The 24,749-nt window shown below is 42.0% G+C and overlaps 3 protein-coding genes across 4 annotated transcripts in view; 2 read left to right on the top strand and 1 right to left on the bottom strand.

The window, feature by feature from the left end:
• Nucleotides 1–2,696: 2,696 nt before the first annotated feature.
• LOC142960231 (tyrosinase-like) lies at nucleotides 2,697–6,093 on the top strand. The gene is made up of 5 exons (XM_076101966.1): nucleotides 2,697–4,044; nucleotides 4,516–4,732; nucleotides 5,146–5,293; nucleotides 5,391–5,572; nucleotides 5,828–6,093. The coding sequence occupies exons 1-5, from the start codon at nucleotides 3,223–3,225 to the stop codon at nucleotides 6,091–6,093; spliced, it is 1,635 nt and encodes a 544-aa protein (XP_075958081.1). The 5' UTR covers nucleotides 2,697–3,222.
• A 430-nt stretch (nucleotides 6,094–6,523) lies between these two features.
• On the bottom strand, nucleotides 6,524–15,182 carry chordc1b (cysteine and histidine-rich domain (CHORD) containing 1b). Of its 2 annotated transcripts, none has more exons than XM_076101708.1 (11): nucleotides 14,981–15,178; nucleotides 12,486–12,535; nucleotides 12,350–12,406; nucleotides 12,027–12,187; nucleotides 11,310–11,410; nucleotides 10,952–11,010; nucleotides 10,104–10,174; nucleotides 9,799–9,904; nucleotides 9,551–9,670; nucleotides 9,378–9,440; nucleotides 6,524–8,531 (listed from the first exon to the last, which is right to left on the bottom strand). In XM_076101708.1, the coding sequence occupies exons 1-11, from the start codon at nucleotides 15,042–15,044 to the stop codon at nucleotides 8,361–8,363; spliced, it is 1,023 nt and encodes a 340-aa protein (XP_075957823.1). In that variant the 5' UTR covers nucleotides 15,045–15,178; the 3' UTR covers nucleotides 6,524–8,360. The 2 variants fall into 2 exon arrangements, with proteins under 2 accessions (XP_075957823.1, XP_075957824.1); XM_076101709.1 differs by lacking the exon at nucleotides 6,524–8,531 and adding an exon at nucleotides 8,699–8,920 and having other exon boundaries at nucleotides 14,981–15,182.
• A 1,902-nt stretch (nucleotides 15,183–17,084) lies between these two features.
• fat3b (FAT atypical cadherin 3b) overlaps nucleotides 17,085–24,749 on the top strand; it is a 57,092-nt gene continuing 49,427 nt past the window's right edge. The window contains exons 1-3 of the mRNA XM_076101458.1: nucleotides 17,085–20,051; nucleotides 20,162–20,296; nucleotides 20,719–20,920. Of these exons, the coding sequence (XP_075957573.1) occupies nucleotides 17,085–20,051; nucleotides 20,162–20,296; nucleotides 20,719–20,920 (3,304 nt within the window). The remainder of the gene's footprint in view (nucleotides 20,052–20,161; nucleotides 20,297–20,718; nucleotides 20,921–24,749) is intronic.

Below are 24,749 nucleotides of genomic sequence, written 5' to 3' on the forward strand. Positions count from 1 at the left end.
TTGGATTCCTGAAGAAAATGATAGGGATTGGCAGTAATTGAGCTCAGTATATGTAGACAAGTGTAAATGTTTGTTAAACAGACAATACACCAAGATTTTTTTGTACAGACTTACGCACATGTATTTTAAACGGTTCCATGTAAGAAATTTGGTTGAAAGAAAATAGCTCCTACAAGAAACACCTCACATCAAGGTCTGTGGATCATTTTGATAAACCACGTCATGATTTCTGGAAATAGACATTGCTGTGGAGTTTTTCAAATGTATATATATTTTTTTGGCACTTTAAGCACCAAAAGCCGAGTGCCGTGTTGTTCCATTATATTCGAGAAAGGGCAGACATCTCTACAGCCGATATCTCTAAAACTAGGCAACTCACAACAAGATAAATAAATAACACTTCGGGTACAAACAATTATATTTTTTGATTTTGGGAGGAACTGTCCCTTTAAGTACAGTCATCATGTGGAGCAAAGAAAAGTAGGTTCGTCTATTAATTCACAAATCATAGCTTATGTAAACTTGTCCCTTCATACAGCCCTAAACATGTCATCAAGTTGCTGTCCATGGTGCTAGAATTATGTTGGCGGTGAATCGTGCAACAACAACAAAAAAACTGGCTTGTGGTCCAACGAATAATTAACAACCTGTGTAAAACTCCACATACAGCATACTCAAACTATACAGACAACTTCAGCCTACCTGTTTTCTGTCAGCAGCCTTGCAGATGCCATTCCTTTTGAGATCGTTTCCATCACAGACGAGCAATAAGAAACGCGTTGTAGGTTTCTGCTCAAGCTGAGCCTGCCGCCTGGTTACAGGAAACTGCAAATAGCAGCAGATAATATAGCCCGCTATTGGAACATGTTTGAGTTACTGACGCACACGGCGCGCCCCCCCTCCTTCTCCACCTCCTCCTCCTCCTACTCCAAAACAGTGGAGCGCATGGAGCATCAGCAGTGACGAAATGAGCATAACTGTAGAAAGCCAAGGGAGGCGAGGCTCGTATGAAAGATGAACGTTAAGAATTCACATCTTTAACGAATACAAGTTAAAGCACCAACTGTGGCGTTTTTTAATAGACCGTGATCGGCTAACAATCAATTGGTAGGGCGGGTTTCCCTTTCTCTTAAACTTTGAGTTCTTGATGACCCCAATCCCTCTCGCTTTCACCGTTTTAGTGTAACTGTGGTAACCGACTCGATATGATCAATTGATAATTAATCAGACACTGAAACGAGATGATTCCCTTTAAGTTACATTTAACATTTCCAGGGTTCTTCTCAGGTCACAGATAAAAGACAGTGGCCATATAACCCGATGTCTACAGGTTGGTATGAATGGCTTTGTTTTGTGGCTGACCTCCATTCACTGTTTGGCATTGTATTTTATTATATTCTCCTTGATGCTTTATGACTTTTCTTTCAATATTCAGTTAGTCATTAAAGTCTGTTCAAAGAGACACGATTGGGGTTCTTCTGAGCTGGATGGAAAATGATAGTGTCCGGGACAGAAAATATCCTTTAATGCACTTCCACTGAAGCCCTTTCCATCTCTTGCCTCAGGTCAGAATGACTCCAAACATAACTAAAGGCCCCTTTGTATAATACAAAGTGTATTTCTCAAACACTTCAATAGCCTGTTTCTTTAAAGATCGTCATGGGATCCAGTTTTTGAATGAAAGTAATCTAATGTTTTGTAGGCTAAGATGTGTGACGCATATTCAATAACAACAATCTTGACAGAGGATGTTTGGAAAGTCTAATCAAAGGGAGGTCAAATGTGTGATTGAAGATGTTTCTACATGGGGATTCATTACCAGGAGCCAAATGTATGATTTTTTTTTGCCTGCAAAAGTCTGGTTTGTTTGTTTGCCTGTGGAGACAGCGAAAGAGAAGATGGTGAGCGGTCATTTCGAGAGAGAGATGGGTATTGTAAGTAGTAGCATGGCGCCATCTGGTGGGGATTTGTTTGCTGTTATGGACGGTCCTGCTCTATAAATATCACTTTTCAAAGAGCTCCAGAAACATTAGACTAAAAGTTGAACTACGAAGGCAAACAATGGTCTTAGGTGTAGAAAACCATGTGAGCAAGTAGCCTACTGAGAAGCTCAAAAGTCATCAAAGTGTTCTTCTCAGAAAGCGTACAAATGTAAATGTCACGTGTTCTTGCTTTAGGCAATAACTTTTATCATACTTCGCTCATCAGCTTGTTCTCAGTGAGTCCTTTGTTTTAGGTTCCTGCATTAGTTTACGCTGAAGGTAATACTTTTCGGTTTTGTGGGGTCATGCCACACAGTCAAAAGAAAATCCACTAACGTGATTTGATGAAAGGGATCGTTGGAACTTTGCGTGTGACAAAACACCAAAAGATTACAGTTTTAGTTTTTGACAAATGTGCAATTAAAACTACCTTCTTTTATATACATATGTTTTTCAAAGCGTTTAAAAAGCTATTTGAATTCAAACTGGGGCTTATTATTCATTAGCCCACTGTGTAAATATGTTGGCTGCTTAGAAGTTTAATTGTTCATTTGTGGATGGCCACCTGTGATTTGACTATATCATTACGCGTATTTTATTTCTCTCCTCGTCCTCTCCGTCTCGCTCACTCTGTGGTTCCAGTGTTGACGTGGTGATTTAATTCCATAATAACAGTTTACTTTATTTGAGGCATCAATGTGTTTGTGGAGACATCATGAGGTCCGCCTGTTTTACGATGCCTCGTCTAACAAAGCAGACCGCGATCCCCAGCAGAAAACCACTGTAACATCATCGTAACAACACAATATACGACCCTCAGTTATTGGTATTATAGGCCTTCACATGCCTCTATATGAGGAGTCTTGTTTTGAGTGATATCTTTTCGTTATATCATTATATCATTTAAGTGGAAAGTGGACGCTTTAACTTTCATTAGGCCTCAAAAATCCCTTTATAGAAATGTTATACTGAATATACGTGACAGTATTTCTTTTTTTTTTTTTCTCTGGAAAGAGTTGGCTGTAGTCTTGGGATGTTTGCATTTCCACTGATTGCGCCCTCATGGGGTAAGCTTCACCCTGAGGGTTAAGCGGCATGTGACTCGCTCAACAAAGAGGAGGGGTTGCCCGGAGAAAACTCCAAAGAAGTATTTAAGCCCTTTCAATTCAACAACTTGGGCCTTACCGACTTTGCGCATTCGTGACTACTTGCCGCCTCCGAAGGTGACAACATTGCTGCAATGTGGCAACTTGCAGTCGTTTATTTCGTGCTGTGTTTTGTACCCTCCTATCAACAATTCCCCCGTCTGTGTGCCACCCGGGAGGTCTTGCGCACAAAGGAGTGCTGCCCGACATGGGAGGGAGACGGTTCACCCTGCGGAGCCAGCTCGGGTCGGGGCTTCTGCAACGATGTGGAGGTGCCGGACCAGCCCGACGGACCGCAGTACCCCTTCTCCGGGTTAGACGACAGGGAGAAGTGGCCCTTGGTTTTCTACAACCGGACTTGCCAGTGCACGGGCAGCTTTATGGGTTTCAGCTGCGCGGACTGCACGTTTGGCTACTTTGGGGTGAACTGCAATGAGAAGAGGGAGTCTCTGAGGAGGAACATATTTCACCTTTCCAGGGCCGAGAGGATCAGGCTTGTGTCTTACCTGAACTTGGCCAAGCAGACGATCAGCAGGGACTACGTTGTGGCCACCGGGACCTACCAGGAGATGGAGAACGGCTCCAACCCGATGTTCGCGGATGTGTCTTCGTACGACGTGTTTGTGTGGATGCATTACTATGTGTCCCGGGACGCGCTGTTGGGCGGGCCGGGCAATGTGTGGGCCGATGTGGACTTTGCCCACTGGGCGCCTGCGTTCCTCCCGTGGCACCGCGTATATCTGCTGCACTGGGAGCACGAGATCAGGAAGCTGACCGGAGACATGAGCTTCACCATCCCGTACTGGGACTGGAGGGATGCCCAGGGGTGTGACGTGTGCACGGACGAGCTGATGGGGGACCGGAGCCCCCATGATCCCAGTCTTCTCAGCCCAGGCTCGGTCTTCTCTTCTTGGAGGGTAAACACAATCAAGTACAACTAAAAGTGGTCATCTATTTCCTTGAGCTTTTCTTTTCTCATGACCTGAGAGGAACTTTTCCCTTAAACTATTGAAGTAGGATTCAGTTGTAATGTGTTGCCTCTACACATTCAGACCTTTTACCTAAAAGATAATAAAAATACAGAGTAATTCAAATTGATATCAATGCTGGCTCACGGTATAGCCTATGAATACATAAATTCAATGTTCAGGACGTTTAAACCTTTAGCTGCTTGAGTGAAAACACGTGTTTTGATCAACATGATTGTAATGAATTCACCTAACAGTAAATGTAATAGCAGGGGCATTTTTAAACTCAGTGTAACCTATTTCAATTAACAAGAAATAATTTGCAACCAACAACCAACTGACTTTATTTCTGTGATTTGTTGTGGTGCCTTAATGTGCTGTAGCCTATTGCAATGTGTTGCTGTGCGCCTCCATCAACAGGTGCTGTGCTCCCGAGCAGTGGACTACAGTGACAGAGGTATGTTGTGTGATGCTCGGGGAGAAGGCCCATTGCGTCGCAACCCTGGAAACCACAACCGTAACATGGTTGAACAATTACCAACTTCAGCAGAGGTGGAGTTCACTCTCAGTCTGACCAACTATGACACCGGAGCTATGGACCGCGGCGCCAACATGAGCTTCAGAAACACTCTGGAAGGTCAGATAAGCTTGACTATAAATGCACACACACCCACCCACACACACACACACACACACACTGCTCCATCTTAAATTATATACAGTTTCTCTCCACAGCTGCTCTCACTGTGTTAAAATTCTGTCTGCCTAGTCCCTGTAATGTGCTCGGTATGTGTATACTACTCTGTATGTTGCTACTATGACTTTTTTAATGACATTTTCATGACATAATATACATTATGGGCATTTATATAACATACTATGCTGAAACATTTGTATTCGTTTTATGTCATACAATACTATGACTCTAATGCCATTTCAAATTAAAATTTTCTTGGACAATATCTCATTTTGCAACAAAAAGCTTCTGTTGTCCTAACAACTGCTGCTGCCACCTTTCTCAATGCTAATTAAATACTTCTCATCTTCCAGGATTCGGGGATCCTCAGACTGGGTTGGGAAACAGTTCTCACATGGGCATGCATGCTGCTCTTCACGTGTTCATGAACGGATCCATGTCCTCAGTGCAGGGCTCAGCAAATGACCCCATATTCCTTCTTCACCATGCTTTTGTTGACAGGTGAGGCACACACACACACACGCACACACACACACACTTTCTATAATCTGAGTGAACTCACACACTTGCTTTACATTGTTTTCCTTCTCTATGAAAGCATTTATGAGCAGTGGCTCAGGAGGCATAGGCCATCTCCATCACAGTATCCAGACTCTAATGCTCCCATTGGGCACAACAGCGAATACCACATGGTGCCCTTCCTGCCCCTCTACAGAAACAGAGAATTCTTCATCTCCAGCAAAGACCTGGGATATGAATATTCATATCTGCTAGATGCTAGTAAGTTCTATCTAAATGAAGCTTTTTTTTCTCTCCTATTTTCTACATTGATTGGCATATGAGAAGTCTGTCTGTTTTCATTCTTTCTCTGCATTTTCAGAAATCTATCTGTTGAATTATTGAAGCTTAAAATAAAGTGCATTAAAACTCAAAAGGTTATCACTCAGATTTAAGGTTGTACACTATCTTGTTTGACTCAAGTAATCGCAAACATTTTACGTAATTTCCTGTGACCACTTCCATCTTCTTTTCCAGACCAGAGGCTAGCAGAATCCATGCGTCCTTACCTGGAGGCGTTGCAGGGCGTGTGGCCCTGGCTTCTGCTTGCAGGGCTCTGTGGAGCAATTACAGCAGCGACCACAGCTGCTGCCGTCCTAACTGCAAAGCGGCGATACGGAGGGTCGCCTTGGCTGCGTGTGGACACGTGGAAAAACGTATTCGCTCTCCCAGAGAGACAGCCACTTATCTGCAGCAGTGACACGGAGGAAACCAAACACCATAACTACCAAACTACTATCTGAAGGCACAGCTAGCTCTGTGTGGCGACGCACTCATCTATGAATTTTAACGACAAAGCACTGTGAATTATACATTATTAACTAATTGTAATGAGTCTATAATCTTTGTTTTTGCCAATGTATTTAAACTGTATTAAAAAGAGTAAAAAAAACTGTGCATGGAGAACATTTTTAAATGGGTTAAGAGATGTTAAACTTCGATCATGTTCCACCCACAACTTGTAAATTCTTGCTCACTTCAGACATAGCGTGTGCTACATTGATGCGTTCTGTCATGGAAATGTTTCACAGTTATTCTCTATGTTGAACATGGACTTAGCTGATTACCTTCAATATAAGGCTCTGCAGTTTGTTGCGTCAGTCATGTATGCAGGCATTATGAAGAAACACATGCGTCCAATTGCCATTCAGTCAAACACAAACTCTTCAGATGCCTTGGGGGACTTTCTTTTATTATCTTTGTGTGGGAGTTAGACTGAACCACATTTTAATTAACATTTAAATTGATTGTTTGTGGTGTGAGCCGTGCTTCTGGAAAGAGGAAAAGGTGATAGTGTCTGCAGAGATGTCAAGGTCTGAGACATCACGGCATCGGGGACGCACTTCGATATTCTAACCTTAAAGTTATGTCATAGTTTTAAAAACTTTATGACATTTGCAAAAGTCACTGCAATTCCCAGAGATGCATGTGGATCAAAGTCTTCCCTTGAAAGGTCACACCTTTAATTCCAGAGAAGTGTTTCGTTTCACCGGGTCACAACTGTTTGAATAGAGTCTGGCCTGAATACCACTCTAACACAACCTGGTCTGCATATACTGTGTGAGAGAAATATCCACAGTATATATATATCACCCCGGTTTTAAAGGTTCAACACAAAAGTTGATTTTTAGTAAGATAAATTGGTTCCCCGAATCATTTTACCCCAGACGTCATGATGTCATTCATCCAAATTGAATTCATACATTCATAGCCTTTGAAGCATGCTGTCCAGCACAGCAGTTCTCAACCTGGACACAAGACAATTACCGCTGGTCGCCAAATGGTTGTGGAGGAAATGACATGAATAAATTTTCATTTTAGACTGTGGAATGGTTTTGACTTTGCGATGCCTGTAGCAGTGATATCATTTGCCTTTGAATATATTTTATTGAGTGTGGTTAAGAAAGGTAAAGTGTGTGTGTGTGCACACGAGTGACTCGAGGGTCAGCGAGAGAAAATGTCACAGAAAAAATCCACAGATTGGACAACGCCTAGGGGGGTCGCAAACACCGACCTGATAATTCTGGGAGGGTGCGACTCGGAAAGGTTGAGAACCACTGATCTAGCATGACCTTTCATAACACAGTAGGCCCACTTTGCTGAAAAATATATTGTATTCAATTGGCATTCTCAGATATTACAGTACATTCTCATTATAAAATTGCGCTAGGTTGCTTTGACAAGAAGCGAGGAGATACATACAGCAGTGATTGTTTAGAGACAAAACTTGTAGAAAATAAACATTAGGTATAATCAGGTAAAAAAACTAATTTAGAGCAAAAAAGGGAGGGGTAGTCGGAGAACATCTTCATTTTGTTAAGTTTAAGAGTCTCAAGGAACTGCTGTATTTCTTATAACAATTTATTCAGAATAAATCCTTATTATACAGGTGTGGACATCTTAGAGATCAAACTACATAGAGCAGCTTCATTGTCTCACACACACACGGAAATATATATAAAAATGCAACATTCAGTCTGATGTGATAATGGTGGATGATCAATGCAATCATTTAAACAATTTATGAAATTACAGGACGGAATGAATCTTTTTTTCCAAACATTGAGGACATAGAGGATGCTCACAACTGTGGTCCATAACAATGACTTGATGTAAGCAGTCCACGCAAAAGGCTTTATGGGTCTGAGATTAAGCATGGTCCCACCTGACTCCTATCTTATTGTGTAGTTGTATTGCAATTAACAAGTGTTCTCATCTGACTTGATGGAAAATCTGCTAAACGTCAATGTTTACCCAGTTAACCATTCAGCGAAGAACTGTAATATCAGTACTTGGGAGATTTTTGAGCATTCAAACATATATAATGAATAATAAAAGAACCAAAACGTCAGCAAAATCAAAAAAGAAATGAAAGGGGAAACACTGTAATGTTCAAGAGTAGAGGCCAAAGTTCCAAGAGAGCAATAGAGGCGACTCTTTGAAGAGGTAAGGAATGGACTGTATGGCCTTTGATTGAGCTAAAAATACACACTATGTTTGTGAGTCCTCATCATTCATCTTCATCCTCGCTGTCAGTCTCCTCTTTCTCCTGCTCCGTCTCCTTGGGCGGGGGCGGGGGAGGAAGGTCCAGACGAGCCCATGTCATGGGCTCAGACTTATTCATGGCTATCTCGATCTTGGCGGCCATCATGTTTATTATGCTTTTACTCACATCGATCACCTGCAAGGGAACGTGAGAGTGTGACAAAAACGGCTTAGTTCCTTTCCCATATAAGCTGGTCTGGAAAAACACGAGTGAGCTATAAGCAGTTTCAAGTAATGTTGAACTAGTGGTGTGTATTCAGGTTAGGGGTGGGCCATATATCGAATATACTCAACGTATTGCGGCTCGCTCCATGTGGGATGTTGAAAATAACACAGAGTACAAATATTAATTGTCGCGCCATTTTTTTTTTAAGCCGCCAGCACGAGACTTTCTTTGGCGTCTCTCTCCCTCTCACAATCACCCTCCCCTAGGCGAGTGTGTGTGTGGCATATGAGCATAGGTGTGCGTATGGGGTGTGTGTGTGTTTTTATATCTGGAGGGGAAAGAGGGAACAGCGGAAGGGCCTGAAGAGAGCGAAAGAAGTGAGATCAAAAAACGGGAACAAAAGCATGCATTTTTAAAGACCAATCTTACTTCAAAATGACAGTACACCACCTCAGGGTGTTTAAATTATTCTGCAAGAATGATCACGTTGTCACGATCAACGGGTTAAATCCAACAGTTTTGTTATTTTAATGAAAAATATGAAAATATCGCAGCAGCCTAACAATATGGACATATGATATATAAGCCATATCGGCCCTAATTCAGGTGGAAATTTATTCTCTAGGTACAGTTACTGTCATTTTGAATTACAACTGCAAAGACCCCTCTGAAGATCAGTAACAAATCAAATATTAAGACCATGAAAGTATGTTATACTGCAGTGTCTGGAACGCTGCTACAAAATAAGTGCATGTATTAAAACCGGCTCGTAGCCAGACTGACTCCACATCAGTGTAAAAGTGATGCTCTACTTACTCCCCACAAGCTGATTTTTTGCGCAAATTCCTTCTCTCCCTCAAATATAACACGGATGTCGAGCTGAAGGGAGGAAGAGAGAAATAAAACATCAGGTTGAGAAGAACACGATCCGGAACTAAGCAGTTTAGATATGCACAGAAATCCTCTGACAGACTGATATTATGCCTCACCGTGGTGCTGTTTGCCTCCACGTAGCAGAGCTCTGGGACGGCGTTCTTGGCGTAGATAGAGATGATGACCTGCGCCCCCGTCTGGTGCCAGTCGAACCGACATGGAACCACTTTCTTACCCTGCGCGGAGATTGTTTGGTTATTTGAGACACGGATTCATAGTTCAGCCATTCAGTCTCTACCACAAAGCATCGTCTCCTCTCCGTGCCAGTGTTTAGAGCTGCGGCACACGTAGCTGTCAGACCTACCGTATCTTTTTTCCTCCATAGATGTATTCCCTTGGTACAGCCCTCTTGAGAGAGGAAGGTGTTAAAGTCGCAGGTTTTCCTCTTACAGCAGCTCCAGTATTTCATCCTGGAGATGCAGGAAAGATCATTCACACGCTGGATTGTTTTTTTTTTAGCAGTCAATAACGTGTCACTCAAGAGAAGCAGTGAAGAAGAATAACAGGAAAATACTAGTGTCACTCATCATGCTTCTCTTACAGTTTCCAGAGCATATCTGCTATTTCATGTCAATGCCGTGAAACGCAGTATTTTTCCGTATTACTAACCCTTCATGGAAGATAGGGAATCCAGAGTGGTACAAGCACACGTCCGAATCGCTTGCAGGTCCATCAAAACTCTGAAGATGACAGCAAAAGGCGCGGTTCAAAAGGTGGAAGTAGATACAAATACGGCTGTATTGCATAGCACACATTTATGAGAATGAATAAGGACTAATATCTTGTTCTCCTTGACTTTGGGAGAAGTTTAAAACATACCAATTTAGACTCCACCAAGACTTTAACTGATTAATCAACCGAAAACCGGGCAGCCCGTGAGAGGATATTTCATGGCTTTCAATCACATCAGTTGAAGTGATTTACATAATTGTTTTAAATGATTTAAGTCCCACTCCAAGCTTCTACAAAACCCGCCGATGCACATTTTCTTTACAATTTATGTTCTAATCTGGGAGTTTCTGCTCCGACAGGCCCGATTAGCTCGAGCAAGAAACGTAGCTTTGCTTCCGTCTCAGAGCAAACATGGAGGAGGAGGGGGGGGGGGGGGGGGGGGGGGGGGGGGGAGCTGCATCCGTTTCACCTCACCCACAGCATCGAGCTCTTTTGGGGCAGTATCATGACTTGTTTATGTTTTCATTTAATGACAGCTGTCATAGATTTCTTGAAATACGTCAATTGAAATTGGCTTACAAAAATCGGAGAAGAAGGCGAAACCTATTTGGCGGAATCCACAAATTCAGCATGAATTTAAAGTAAATAAATTAAAAACATTTCAGCTGCGGTTGCCAAAGCCCGACAGAGGTATGGATACAAATAGAGATTTTTTTTTTTACTAATTTCAACACCATGAGAATCTATTTCATCATGTTTTCCCAAATATACAGGCATTCACCTACTTTAGTACATCCTCCGTTTTTACAGGACGTTCCCATCTTGATCTCGTCAGTATCTTCCTCTAGAAAAGAGACAGAAATGGAGTAAAAAAAAAAAAAAAGAGAAACTGACTTGGCTGTTCGGATCTGAAAAATACATCCGCAGCTATGATGTGTTGTGCCGTCCCTGCCATCTTTAACTCAAACGCCGTGAACTCCCAGAGGCCATCCATTAACTTCCCCTGTCAACATGACCTTCCTGTCTGCTGTAACAAGAAGAGGAGGGTAATGGATGGTAGACCGTCTATGATAAAGAGGTCTTAAAAAAAAAAGAAAACAGAAACATGGAAGAGACACGGGGAAGATAACGCTCTGCTATCACCTTTCTTCTCTGCCGGATTTTCGGAAAGCTTCAGTCTCTCCAGAGCCTGCTTCAGAGAAGTAGAGACTTTATGCTGCACTCTCACCATCGGCTCATCAGCACTGCAACAGTAACAACTCTATTAGAATCAAAACATTAAGGAAGGAAGGGGCAAAATGTATTTGTTTGTAATTCATTTGTTAATTAAAAAAATAATTAAAAGGGTATTCTGTTTAGGTTTTTTTTAAACTTTAAGTAAGGAATGCGTCGGCAGCATCACTTCAGAATGAGGTCTGTTGTACGCAGCCAGGCTAAGAGCCTTACACTACTTGAAAGGAGTTTCACTATTCAGTAGTAATCGCTTCATCAGCCTTCTTTTGAACTCTGTTGGGAAGCATCCAGAGTAAAAGACGAGAGAACGCCTCCCACGAGCCTGCGGATCCTCGGTATTCAGGCTGATTTAATACCTCGGACACTGCACCTATCCTGTTATGCATTTCATACTAAACCGCAATAACTCAGAGCAGAATGTAATATGTGGGATCATAAGGATATATCGTTTTAAACTGAACGCCCTGTTGATGTAGTGAATGGAAAAAGTGTTTCCTTTAAATATGATTTGATAAAATTGTTGTATTACATATGTAATATACATTTTTTGCTTTACTTAAACAAATAATGAGAGCTTAGGGTTTTCCTCTGGTATTGATTAAAATATAAAAGAACTAACTGTCCAACCTTGGTCTGCGTATCGCCTCCTGAGGCTTCGGTGCCGAGATGATGTACTCGTTAAACTTTGGTTTTTGGTCGTCTGCGTCTTTGTTGTCTACCGATGATGTCACATCTGGTTTCACCGGCTCAGGGGGCTTCTCCTTGTTGTGGGGACCGTTAGTGCAGCCCTGCGGAGGACAAAGTCACCGCGTTAGACTCTCAGACGATGAGCGCTCGGGCCGACATGGCCACAGCAAAGGTGGCAGTCGATGCCTATGAAAACAATAGACAATGGAAAGATGACCTCGGAGGATTGAAAAGTAAGGATTAAAACAGAAACTACAACTTACAACAATGCTGAGGAAGTCGGAGAAGTCTGTAGTTCTTCTCTTGCAGCAGGACCATCCCTGGAGAAAGACACACAGACGTTAACTTTGACCAGATAACAAAGACAATGAGCTCACTGTGCTTTCTCAGGCATCTTACCTTCAATGCATCGTGGAATACTGGGACTCCTGGATGATAGGTGCAGCCATCTGTGAAAAGGAACACAACTTTGATTAATTTATAGGAAATATATGTGGTGGACCCCGTCGCCTACACCAGAATAGACCAACACGGAAACCGAGAGACTTGCAGCTTTTCTGGCCTCAATAGAGACACAGAAATGTCAACTTTCAAAGTACACCATAAAATGATTTTACAGAATGTTAGTAGTTATAGAAAAGTAGTTTCAAAACTGTGGCGGCCACCAGGCCCTTCTTGTTGAAACACTACAACATCACGACGCCTCGTCTTCATTTGCTTTCACGTGTGGTAAACCTATCAAAAGATTTGGGTCAGCCATGTCTGATGCTGCCTCCGTGTCAAGATCGTGGAGTCAAAAGTTTGAAGTAATTTTAGAAAGATAACAGGGAAAAGTTACACTCATCTGACAATGTAGCTGCATTATTCACAGGACTACTTGATAGCTGTATGGGCCATGTCTGTCCCCTAACAGTATTCACCGTTATCGTTTCTATTATAAATGTTTATTCTCTCTCTGAAGGCAATTCAGTAGTTAACAGGAAAGGAGTACGTAAGAAGCACTAAGATCATCCTGAACTGATCATCAGTCCAAAAGCGACATTGATAAAGAATAATTTGTGGACAGATTTAGCAAACTAAAAACACAAATGTTGTTGTTGTTGTTTTCATTTGTTTTTGATCAAAAATTAGACAACAATTTCCACAACCTCCGACACAAAAACGTAAATGATCTTCATTGTGTCCTTGTGAAGTGCAACACACAAAGTACATAGCCTTATGGTCTGGATTTTATGACACCCATCGGACAGTTTGACAAATCCTCATTTCAGGTTTACCTCATTTGAAAAGCACGGCGTGATTTTTTTCCAATGTCCTCTTTTTTGGAACTGCCCTACAAGATAAATGGCCGCTGAATGAAGAAAGAAAAAGTTGGCTGGGTGTCGCCATAAATCAAGAATGTTCCTTACAGTACAGAACAGCCTGAGCTATAACCCTTCTATATGCGGTTGCCTTCTACACTTCCTATACACCCCTAAAAGCAATGATTATATACTCTAGTGTTATGAGAAGAGGCACCCTATTTAGAAAATGACTTTCTGTGTCTTGCCAGACATATTACTTGACGATAAAAGGAGGACATTTCTAACGAAAGGAAATAAGCGACTCACTGAGGTCTGTCACCACCTGGAACCACATTTAAATGAGTGGCTTCATATAAACAATGGTTTCACGAGCGTGAATTATCACTACAATGATGTTATCCTTACACAACCGTGTAACTGAATTACCTCGTGATTAGTTAAGGTACTGCACACCTGGAGGTTCACAGCTTTTTCATTAAGAGAACAAAAAGTTAATCATTTGTAGATGTTATCAGCTAAATGTGTAAGGAATGAATTATCTTCATCTTATCTTTTTAAACATAAAACCGGACAATACACGCTATACATGTGTGGCACACCTGTAAACACCGACTCGACCATTGCCTCAAACGTGACAAAAGGCAATGAGATGGGAATAACTAGCTTTGCTCATGATGATGAGCGGCGATTCTTTGACAGATGTTTGTCAGATGTTCTGGTTACTGTGGACACTGTTCTCACTTTCACAGATTGATATTTACAGTGTGGGTTCAAATATATATTTGGGCTTTCCTCAGGCATAAGCCAGCTGTACTAAGGAAAATGACTATCTTATGATCTTATCCTACTTCTACACAATATGATCCTAGTTTTGCATCTCTGCATGCTCAGGTGCAGGTATGCTAAAACACAAGGTTTGTAATTACAAACCTACAGCTCATTGGTTCTCAAGGCAGTGGTATAACTTTGCAGTATTTGTGTCTCATTCATTTCAAGTGGAACTTAACGTTGCTTGACGTATGAAAGTGGCACAAAACAAGCAATTTGATTGGCATTCAATCATGAACACAGACGTAACGTTACTTCCCTTAAAGGCTGAACCTTACTGTTGACCGGTTACTCGGTTTCACTGGTTGAAATGAATCTTTTCGCAATACTACTCACATAATGGTTATGGGAAAAGTAGAGAAATTAGTAAAAACGTTGAAGGACTTGTTTCTGAAACTTTAAACCGGGCGTACGGTGTGTCCTGTACGGGACAATGGTCCTGCAAAGTCTAACGTTACCGTCTAACTTCACCTGCTAATCACAGGAGCTTAAAATGCTAACAACACGGTGCTAAGTCACACACGACGTCCTGAATGATCAGCTACAGCGGCGTTGGTGAATGAAGTTGTTACCGTGTTGGGTCCAGTCAGTTACAGCTGTATCAGGTTAGCTACATGTATCAGGTTAGCTCAGGTTAGTTACATGGGCCCAGCCGTCCCTGCAGAACATTCCAGATGACCATCTGAGGTTAACGTTAGCTTGCTAACACACTGGCGCGGGGCACAGCGGTAGTTCACGTTAGCTAACTAAGCTACTACTCACCGTCTGGGTTCTGTTCTGGATCAAATCGCTGTCCACATCCCTTATTGTAACACAAAACGGACATGATGAAGGCTGAAATAAGTTTAACTGGTGGCCAGATGTGTGACTAACCCCTAAAAGCTCGTGTGTGTGTGTGTGTGTGTGTGTGTGAGATAGAGACCGGTAGCTGCAGACTGCTGCACACACACACACTTCCGGATGTTGTCGGCTACACTCGGCAACAGTCGGAGCTTAACCAGCCCGCCTCCTCCATCCTCCTGTGAGCGCTCAGTGGTCCCACTCAACCGACAACTGATGCTGACCGCTTCCTAACTTCCACGACATGTTCTTAATACCATATCTCGGACTTAAAACCTCAAATCAGCAAGTGCCACATATCTGTTTTAACGACAGTTTTGTGTGAACTATTGCAGATAAAGTCGAAGTAGCCCACTGCACTCCAGGGTTACATTAGTTCGATGCAGGGAACTGGGGCAATAGCTTCTTAGTTTTACGAGGATCACTGCAGCCTAGTAGACAACTGCCCGTCGGGATATGTGCACATGAATTGTCCATTTCACCACCGACTTCTGCGCGATTGTTTCGTGCGTTATGCTTTGCTTTTTTTCCCCTGACTGTCGGAGAGGGGATGGAAAAGGATTTACTTTCACTGAGCTGTTTCGTGTAAAGGTAGGACACGCTCTGATGTGTGAGTGAGGTCTGTGTACAATAGAGTTAATTAAGCTATGTATTGTTGCTACAGACTGTAGGTTAACTCGTGGATTTTGCACGGAGGCGAGCTCCAATAGCATCTGCATCAACATGGGAGACGAGAAATGCACCTCTAAATCTCCCGGGACAGTCACCTTCTAGGGAATGTTAATTGTGAGTCGCTGGATTCTGACAGCATATTTGGTGCTATTATTTATCTATACTATGTCCTACATACAGTGTAAGCGGGCAGATTTCATACAATCATTTTAAATATACATTACACACACACACACACACACACACACACACACACACACACACACACACACACACACACACCTACACACACACGGTGGTATTAGCAATACAGTGTAAGTAAAATAATACAAATACAAGTAAAAGTCCTGCATTCAAATTTGTACTTAAAAGCAAAAACTTCAAAAGTATTGGCATCAGAATATGCTTAAAAGTCCAGTGCGAAATGGCCAACTGGATTACAATTAGTGATACATTAATGTTTAGGCATCACTATTGTTGCAGAAGGTGTCCCTATAATGTCAGCTATTTTATTTACTGCTGGGTAGCTTATTCAATAATAATACATTATCATTTATTCGATGATATGTGTTTTGTGTTAATAATCTGAATCTGCAAAGTAACTAGCAAATGATGTTGTCACATGTTGTCACATTGGTTTCCAAAATGTAGTGCAGCCGAGGTATGAAATTGCATAAAATAGAAATTATAATAGTAGAAATAAACAATAGTAATGCACAAGTACCTTAAAATTGCATTCTACTTTTACAGTACAGTACTACAGTTCTAAAGTAAATGATGAATGTAGTACTTAGCTACCACAGATGCAAACTTGTTTCAGAAAGTGTTTGCGCACCTAATTTCTTAAATATATATTTTTTGAAATTGTGTCCAATGATGTTTCTCAGACCATGGCTGTCTTTTGTCCCATACATTTTTTTCTCGTGAAAATACCGTACCCTGGTTGTTACTTGCTGAAGAATAACAATCCCTGTGTCTCACTCTGTAATACAGTAACAGTGATTGCTCCTGATCCCCGGTATTTTATCTGGTGACATGATGTGTTTCACTGAGGCTGTGTAAGTGCGCTGCACTTTGATGTGGTTTGTTTAAAGATATGTCAGTTCTGCTTCTGAGCCTTTTGGGGTGCAATATTCTGTGTTTGAATGCAAACTGTTGAAGCCCAACATTGAATATGCTATCATATCCCTGTGGTGATAAGCAGTAGCCTACCCCTGAAATGTCTTTTTAACTTTTGTCTCAGTTCTCTGTCAAATTTTTAGCATGCTTGTCTTTAACAACTCACCAACTGAATCAGATCTGTTTTTCTTTGTTATTCTTTCCAAATATAGGGTGACTGGGTGATGGAATAGTGATGAAGCATAATCGGTGGGGAAATATGCTTCCTCTCCCCAACCTTTCTCTTCTTTTCCACTGTATATGCTTCTTCTTTCTCCTCGGTTTTCCCTCAGCCCATGCCCAGTTCCTGACAGAAACAAGGGCGGGACAAGTTTTGCTGCTCTTTACCCAGCCTGCCTATAATGCTTCCATCTTCGAGAACTCTGCGGCGAGAACCTATACAAGTAGTGATGTCAAAATGGGCATCATTCTAGGGCCACCTCGGTCTTTAAACATAAAATATTCTGTTGCATCTGGAGACAGTGAGGGAATCTTCCAGGCTGAGGAGTTTGTAATGGGAGATTTTAGTTTTCTCCGTATACGCACTAACGGAGGCAGTGGTGCAACATTGAACCGGGAAGTTCAGGACAATTACACACTGACGGTTAAGGCATCTGCCCATGGAGGCCTAGAGGCCTTAGCCACTGTTTATATCAAGGTCTTGGATACCAACGATCTCCGACCTCTCTTCTCCCCTACCTCCTATTCATTCATTGTCTCTGAGAGTGCCCCCCTGGGTGCCAGCATAGGACGTGTAACAGCCACAGATGCTGATGTGGGCTCCAACGGGGAGTTCTACTACTTCTTCAAGAACAGAATTGAACTCTTCGCTGTTCATCCGACCAGCGGGGTCATCACCCTGACAGGTCGGCCCAGAATGGACAAACAAGACAGATTTGAGCTGGAGGTGCAGGTGGTCGACAGAGGAATGAAACTCTATGGGAACAATGGTATCAGCAGCACTGCCAGGCTGGTCCTAACTGTGGAGCGGGTGAATGAATTTTCTCCTGTTCTCAAAGCAGTTGCTGTCGTTCCATCGTGGGCGGACAAGGACCCAGTCTATGCCATAATGACTGTGAAGGACAAAGACGAAGGGGCATCTGGGGATATAGAGTGGGTGTCCATCATCGAGGGTGACCCCCTTGAACAATTTGTTATTGATCGATCGCCTGTCGGGAATGAGTATCGGGTTAAAACATCAGAATTGTTTGACTGGGATACATTCCCCTATGGCTGCAACTTAACCTTCCAAGCTAAAGACAGGGGTATACCTCCAAAGTTTTCTAATACTCAAGTTGTTCAGTTGTTGGTTACAAAGCCAGACCTAGTGTTGGTGAATTTCGAGAAAGATGTTTATGGAGTCAAGCTGAGTGAAATAGCTCCTCCAGGCACTATTGTAGAGGTGGTGAAAATCTCCCCAGCTCCTCTGAGTGTCAATTACAGCTTCAGCAGCCCCTCAGATCAAATGTACTTTGATATAAACCCTTTGACTGGAGTTATTACGACCAAGAGGCAACTGACAAGGATATCACAGGATTTCATAGAGATGGAGGTGGTTGATATTATCAGTCAGCAGCAAGCAAGGGTTCAAATCACCATAGATGATGCTAATGACAACACGCCAGTGTTCAACAGGCCATTCTACGATATTGCAATCAACGAGAGCTTACCTGTAGGCACTGTTGCTCTTGTGGTGTCTGCTGTTGATGCTGATAAAGGAGAGAATGGTTATGTAACCCACACAATAAGTGGTGAACATAATCTTCCATTTACAATAGACCAGGACACAGGGGAGGTAAGGATCACAAGAGACCTAGACTTTGAGTCATCAGATGATATCTATACTTTTGCAGTGCGGGCCTCTGATTGGGGTTCACCCTACAGAAGGGAGAGTGAAGTTAATGTCACCATTCGTCTGATCAATATAAATGACAACCAGCCTCTCTTTGAGAGAGTGTCCTGCAAGGGGATGATAAGCCGTGACTTTCCTGTCAGGCAGACTATTGTCCCCTTGTCAGCTGTGGACATGGACGAACTAGGAATGGTGACCTACAAGATACTGTCTGGGAACGAGTTAGACTATTTTCACTTAAATCCAGACTCCGGGGCTTTGTCATTGAAAAGATCGTTTGGAGGGGCTACTTTAAAAAGTGGGATATTCAACCTGAAAATAGTTGCAACAGATGGTGAGATGAGCTCTGATCCTACATTCGTGAATGTATCTGTGGTGAGGGGTAGGATGCCACCCATGGGGTTCAACTGCAAGGAGACCAGGGTAGCCCAGCTGTTGGCAGAAAAAATGGTCTCAAAAGTGTCTGCTATGGCTAGACCAAGACCAGATGACAGCTATACAGACTTTTTCTCTACAAACCAACGCACTCCACAGTTTGAGGCCTTACCTACCAGTATTCTAGTGAGAGAAGACCTTGCTGCTGGTGCCAGTGTATTTCAGGTGAGAGCACGAGATGGCGACACAGGCTTCAATGGCCGTGTTCTCTTTTCCATATCCGATGGTAACAAAGAAAACTGCTTCAACATCAACATGGAGAACGGGTTGATAACTGTGTTGCAGCCACTTGACCGCGAGCGAATGGATCGGTACTTCCTTAATATCACCATCTACGACCAGGGCGTTCCTCAGTTGTGCAGTTGGAGACTACTGACTGTGATCATCGAGGACGCAAATGATAACGACCCCCAGTTTTATCAGGACAGCTTCTCTGCGCTTGTTGCAGAAAACGCGGCCATTGGAATTGAAGTTATTACCATGACTGCCTTTGACAGAGACATGGGTCAAAATGGACAGCTTTCCTACGTAATGCTGACCCGTGTCCCTCAGTTTGGTATTGACAGCGAAACTGGAAGCGTATTTGTTTCTAGCCACTTAGACAGAGAAACCGTCCCAATGTTCACATTGAAGATTGAAGTGAGAGACAAGGCAGAAAGAGGCACTCGTAGGTCATCAGTGACTACTCTCACTATAATAGTGGAGGATGTCAATGATTGCGCCCCAGCTTTCATCCCTGGCAGCTATAGTGCTCGAGTACTGGAGGACCTGCCTCCAGGGGCTGTGATTACCTGGGTGCAGGCTCAGGACCCAGACATGGGCCCCAGTGGACAGGTCCGATACTCCTTGATTAATGACTTCAATGGCACCTTTGAGGTAGGTGATGTCACTATTTGTATTGTCTATGCTGTTGCATATGCTAATCCTCTTTTTATTGACAGTTTATGATATGATTATGGCATTATGCTTTGTGATGCTTTGTGCAGATCGATGCTGTGAGCGGAGTTTTGAGGATTAGGAAGGAGCTGGACTTTGAGAAACAACAGTTTTTCAACCTGACATTGCTTGCTGAGGACAGAGGAGTACCCAGCCTCATCAGTCAGACATTTGTGGAGGTGGAGGTGTGTAACACACACAGACACACAAATTTGTATCGAAACAAATTCAAAATCAAAACCAGTTTCATCAATTAAGCATTGACATTTATAGTTTTGTTTGTTCATTTCAACCTTCAAATGTTGATACGACCCGGCATCATTTACATGTTTTTGTTAGTTTTTATTCTCAGGAAAGAAAGAAAATCAATGACATTATATTTCAATCCATTTAATTTCATGAAAAGGACCATTTAGGGTACACCAGCAAAGTAAATAAATTATTTACCAAAATGATTCCTTCATAGCTGCTAGCCGTAATGTAATTAAAGGCAATAATGGTCATTTCTTCGAATTATATATTGTACAACCATACTGTGCTGATATACATATCTTCACACAATTTTTCAAGATTGCAGTCAAAATTAAAGCCATAACATTTTTTTCAGGTGGTGGATGTCAATGAGAATTTGTATGCACCCTACTTTCCTGACTTTGCGCTGAGAGGCTCAGTGAAGGAGAACTCTCGTGCCGGCACAAGTGTCCTGACAGTCAACGCTAAGGACGACGACAAGGGGCGAGATGGGGTGTTGAGGTACTCTGTCAGAGGTGGCAGCGGACTGGGCACTTTCACCATTGACGAAGACACAGGTGCGACACAAGATCAATTCTGAAGCCTATTTATGTAAAGTGGAAATCCAATAACTTACAAGGCCATGTGTGGAATATCAACACTCAAATGTGTTGATAATCATTGCGTACTATAGGAAATCTCACTATTTGTCTGTCCCATTGTGGTTTGCATTGCATGTGAGAAAGCATCCCCACTTGATATGTGTGTACTTGAGGGAGAGAGGTGAAGAGAGTGTGAGGTACAGTCAGAGTCCGTGTGGTGATGGGGCTTCACGTGGGAGCTGTGCACTGGGACATCATTACTGTAATGAGGGCAGCATGGCAGCTACACAGGCTGGGCCTCAGGCCGCTCAGTACAACTGATCCAGTGCTCTGTGGATACCATTGATCAAGGCTGTCCTGCGCAGCACCACCATCCTTTCCAAGAGTAGTAAAATCACTGTGACTTATTAAAAGAGGCCTGACCCCCCCCCCCCAAAAAAAGCGTGCAGTTGTCTCCAACTTTCCTGCAGTGTCAAAGCACAGCTGAAATCATGTTGGTCCAAACAAGAGGCCTTGACGCACTCACCCAGGGATAAAGTGAATCAAATATCCATGTATGAAAATAGGACAGTTCATATTGGCACATGAAACGCCAACTCTCTCTCTCTCTCCCTATCTCTCATATCTATATATCTATGTATACACACATCTATATATCTATGTATACACACATCTATATATCTATGTATACACACATCTATATATCTATGTATAAACACATCTATATATCTATGTATACACATCTATACATCTATTTATATATATATATATATATACACACTCACACATCTAAATATATATATACATACCTAATATATTTTCACAAAAACATTAAGATATGCAACCTAAATATCATTGCTAACACTGAACATTATTAGAATAACTTTAATAGAAGAAATATACATTTTCATCAAACTCTTCTTACAAAGCCCAGTGGACCATGCAGGCCCCCTCAATAAAGATAAATTCCACCAAACTCAAAAGGCATTCATACAATATGATAACATGAACAGACGGATACGATTTTGGCATGTGCTATATTTCCATCTGAGAAATAGAACTCACGTCTGCATAGTTGATATTTCAACACAAGTGGGTGTCAGTGAGAACTCTTTCTTTCCCATCAAGGCTTATTGTTACAGTTTTCTGTGTCCGTCCATGGCGCGGAAGCTTTAAAACCTACCGGTGAGCTTTCTCAGTCTCTCTCCATGGTGCTGAAACATTCAAACTCCAAGCTCCAAAATCAGTGCCTCATTCACTCATCCTCCAGGGTACTCCGTAGTGAGTAGTGCTTCATAATTACCCCTGATGCCAAGTCTTACCACTAACAGATCCTATGTTGCGTATAAGCATGCAAATTGTATGAAGTCTCTACTTTCCTGTATAAAAGAAAGAATTCATTAGTATGGGACTGTTCTGCCTGCAGTCTCTATTGATGTAATATTGAATGTAACCAGATACACCACTTCACAGCAACATAATACATGCTATGATTTAATCAGTACTGTTCTTAATACTTCATACATTATTTACATTTTCCCCACTCAAAACTCACAAATTCAATTACCACATATCTAATCCAGTTTTACCCTTTTGTATCAATTTGTTACTTGAAAGTATATGTTTTTAAATGAATGAATGAATTTTTATTGCATTTGATACAACCTATATCTTAACTTTGCCTATTAAAACCTAGTTTATTGCATTTCACATTGCTAATCATTATATTTAGATACACATTTTAAATAAACCATCAATTTTGACAGTCAAGTAGCAGAGGAATAATAAGACATAACAGGTGGGCAATTATTATAATGAGATTTTCCAGTGACTCAACATGAAAAACTGTGTCGACTAAAAAAAAAAGGTACGTTATGAAAAACATTTGACTAGTTGATACAACTTGGGAAAAATGTAAAATTAGATTCTAAACCCAAATTTGTCACTAATACTTATATGATCAGAACAATGTTATATAGAAAATAAGTAGAAGTGGTTAGTTATAGCCAGTAGATTATTATTTTTAAGAGCCAAATGACAGCGTTCCTCTTCTGGCCTCTTCCTTCACCTCTTGTCACTCTGGTCCCTACTGTACATGACTTGCACTGGAGGCCTGCATTGACCTTTAACTAGGCTAATTAGTATTGACTGTAGTTGAGAGAGAAACAGATGGACAAATGGAGAGAATGTCTCTTGCCCTCACTCCCTCTCTCTCTGTGTTCACACATATAAACTATGTGTACATAATTACACATGTTTTCGTGTATACACTGCACTCATAGACAAAACACTGTTGCAGTACACAGACAGATCCCCACAGTCTTCGGTTAGTACTTGGTGCTGTTATTTACTTTAGAATTAAAACCTCAGTAAGGCGCATCGCAGCCAGTGAGAAGGTTTATTGAGTGCAGATTTTCCAGGGGAAATCAGAGAGCTTGTTAGAGCAGAAAGGGGAGGGAGAGGGGAGTGGAAGTGAAGCGAAGAGAGGAAGGAAGAGGATGCAGGGGAGTCTGGAGTACATAAAAAGTGTCAGAAAAAAATACTGCTTTCTTCCTCCCAGGCCATATATTTCTGTCTTTTTTTCTTTTTTTCTGTAACTTTGTTTTCAAGTTGCAGCTTTTGTTATTTCCCCCCCACCCCCCCCCCCCCCCCTTATATCACAGGCAAGAGAAAAGTCACTGGCCCTTTTTGGTATCAGATGAGATGATCAGAAGTTATCCCTCATCAAATGTTCCTTTTCATCTTGTAGCTTCTAGAAGTCAGAGTTGTCAGGAGTGGACAGAGTAGCACCGCGCGGTCCTGCCACCATGCATTTAGCTGCCATGTTGAGTGGCTCAGAACCGCTCTGACTGCTTGTCAATCTGTGGCTCTTAGTGCCTGAACTAAGTGAAGATAGAGTGAGACAGACAGCGAGAGTGAGTGAAAGGGACAGAGAGAATCAGATATTGTGTGATAAATCCATTTTGTTAGGCCTGTCTTGACATGTGCATTCCCGCCCTTCTGTAGTTGGCTCTATGATGCATCTTCTGTAGCCCATGACACCCTCATTGTCTATCTTTTTTTTATTTTGGACTGTTAATGAATTTCCTACGCTTGACACTTAAGATGACTCATCCCTATATGGGTGGAAAGTAGCCTACAGGGGCTATCTGTCCAGAAAAGAAGTAGGATCTTCTCTGGCTTAAATCCTTAGCACTCCTGTACTTTGAACACAAATTTGTATTCTTGTCATTGGTTAAGGGTAAAGCAAGCCCTGCAATTTCTCATTGGGCGGCTGTCAGAAGCCACTGCTCCTCTATTAGTGGGTTTGCAAGCGCCAGGATTTGTCACAGCCAGGATAAAGCAGTCTTTCAGTTGCAGGCAAGCACACTTTTAAAAAGCAATCCATCTTGCATTTGTTAAAAATGTACAGGCTGTACTTTTGATGGCTTCTTTTCTGCCACACACAGAGCTATTGAGTTGTGCCTCAAGATGCAGAGAAATACAAATTTTCTCATCAAACGTGCGATTGATTATTCTATACGGTGGCATTCATTAGGCTCCCAAACCGGTTCCTCAAGAATGAAGAAGTTAATGGGACACAACACGTGGATGTAAACCCCCAGCGTGCTGTTAACTTCTAGATTCGAAAATGTGCCATGACCCATCAATTTCTTTTCACCCTTTGAAGTGTGTTACTTATGGTAAAAATGGATGCTGTCAAGTCGGATTTATATTGAATTCACTGAACAGCGCCTGTCGGTCTTAAAGTTCAAAGAGCTTTTGAATGAGCCAGCTCTGTTTTCCTCGCCTCTTTCGGTCGAGT

Source organism: Anarhichas minor, unplaced genomic scaffold, assembly GCF_050575085.1.
Source record: "Anarhichas minor isolate MPS153535 unplaced genomic scaffold, ASM5057508v1 ptg000027l, whole genome shotgun sequence".
Taxonomy (NCBI): Eukaryota; Metazoa; Chordata; class Actinopteri; order Perciformes; family Anarhichadidae; genus Anarhichas; species Anarhichas minor.

Coding starts and splice junctions, on each gene's coding strand:
- LOC142960231 (XM_076101966.1), top strand. CDS start 3,223: ATGTGGCAACTTGCAGTCGTTTATTTCGTGCTGTGTTTTGTACCCTCC. Junction 4,733..5,145: donor CTTCAGAAACACTCTGGAAG/GTCAGATAAGCT, acceptor CTCATCTTCCAG/GATTCGGGGATCCTCAGACT. Junction 5,294..5,390: donor CACCATGCTTTTGTTGACAG/GTGAGGCACACA, acceptor TCTCTATGAAAG/CATTTATGAGCAGTGGCTCA.
- chordc1b (XM_076101708.1), bottom strand. CDS start 15,044: ATGTCCGTTTTGTGTTACAATAAGGGATGTGGACAGCGATTTGATCCA. Junction 12,407..12,485: donor TATTCCACGATGCATTGAAG/GTAAGATGCCTG, acceptor GTCTTTCTCCAG/GGATGGTCCTGCTGCAAGAG. Junction 11,411..12,026: donor GAGGCGATACGCAGACCAAG/GTTGGACAGTTA, acceptor TTACTGTTGCAG/TGCTGATGAGCCGATGGTGA.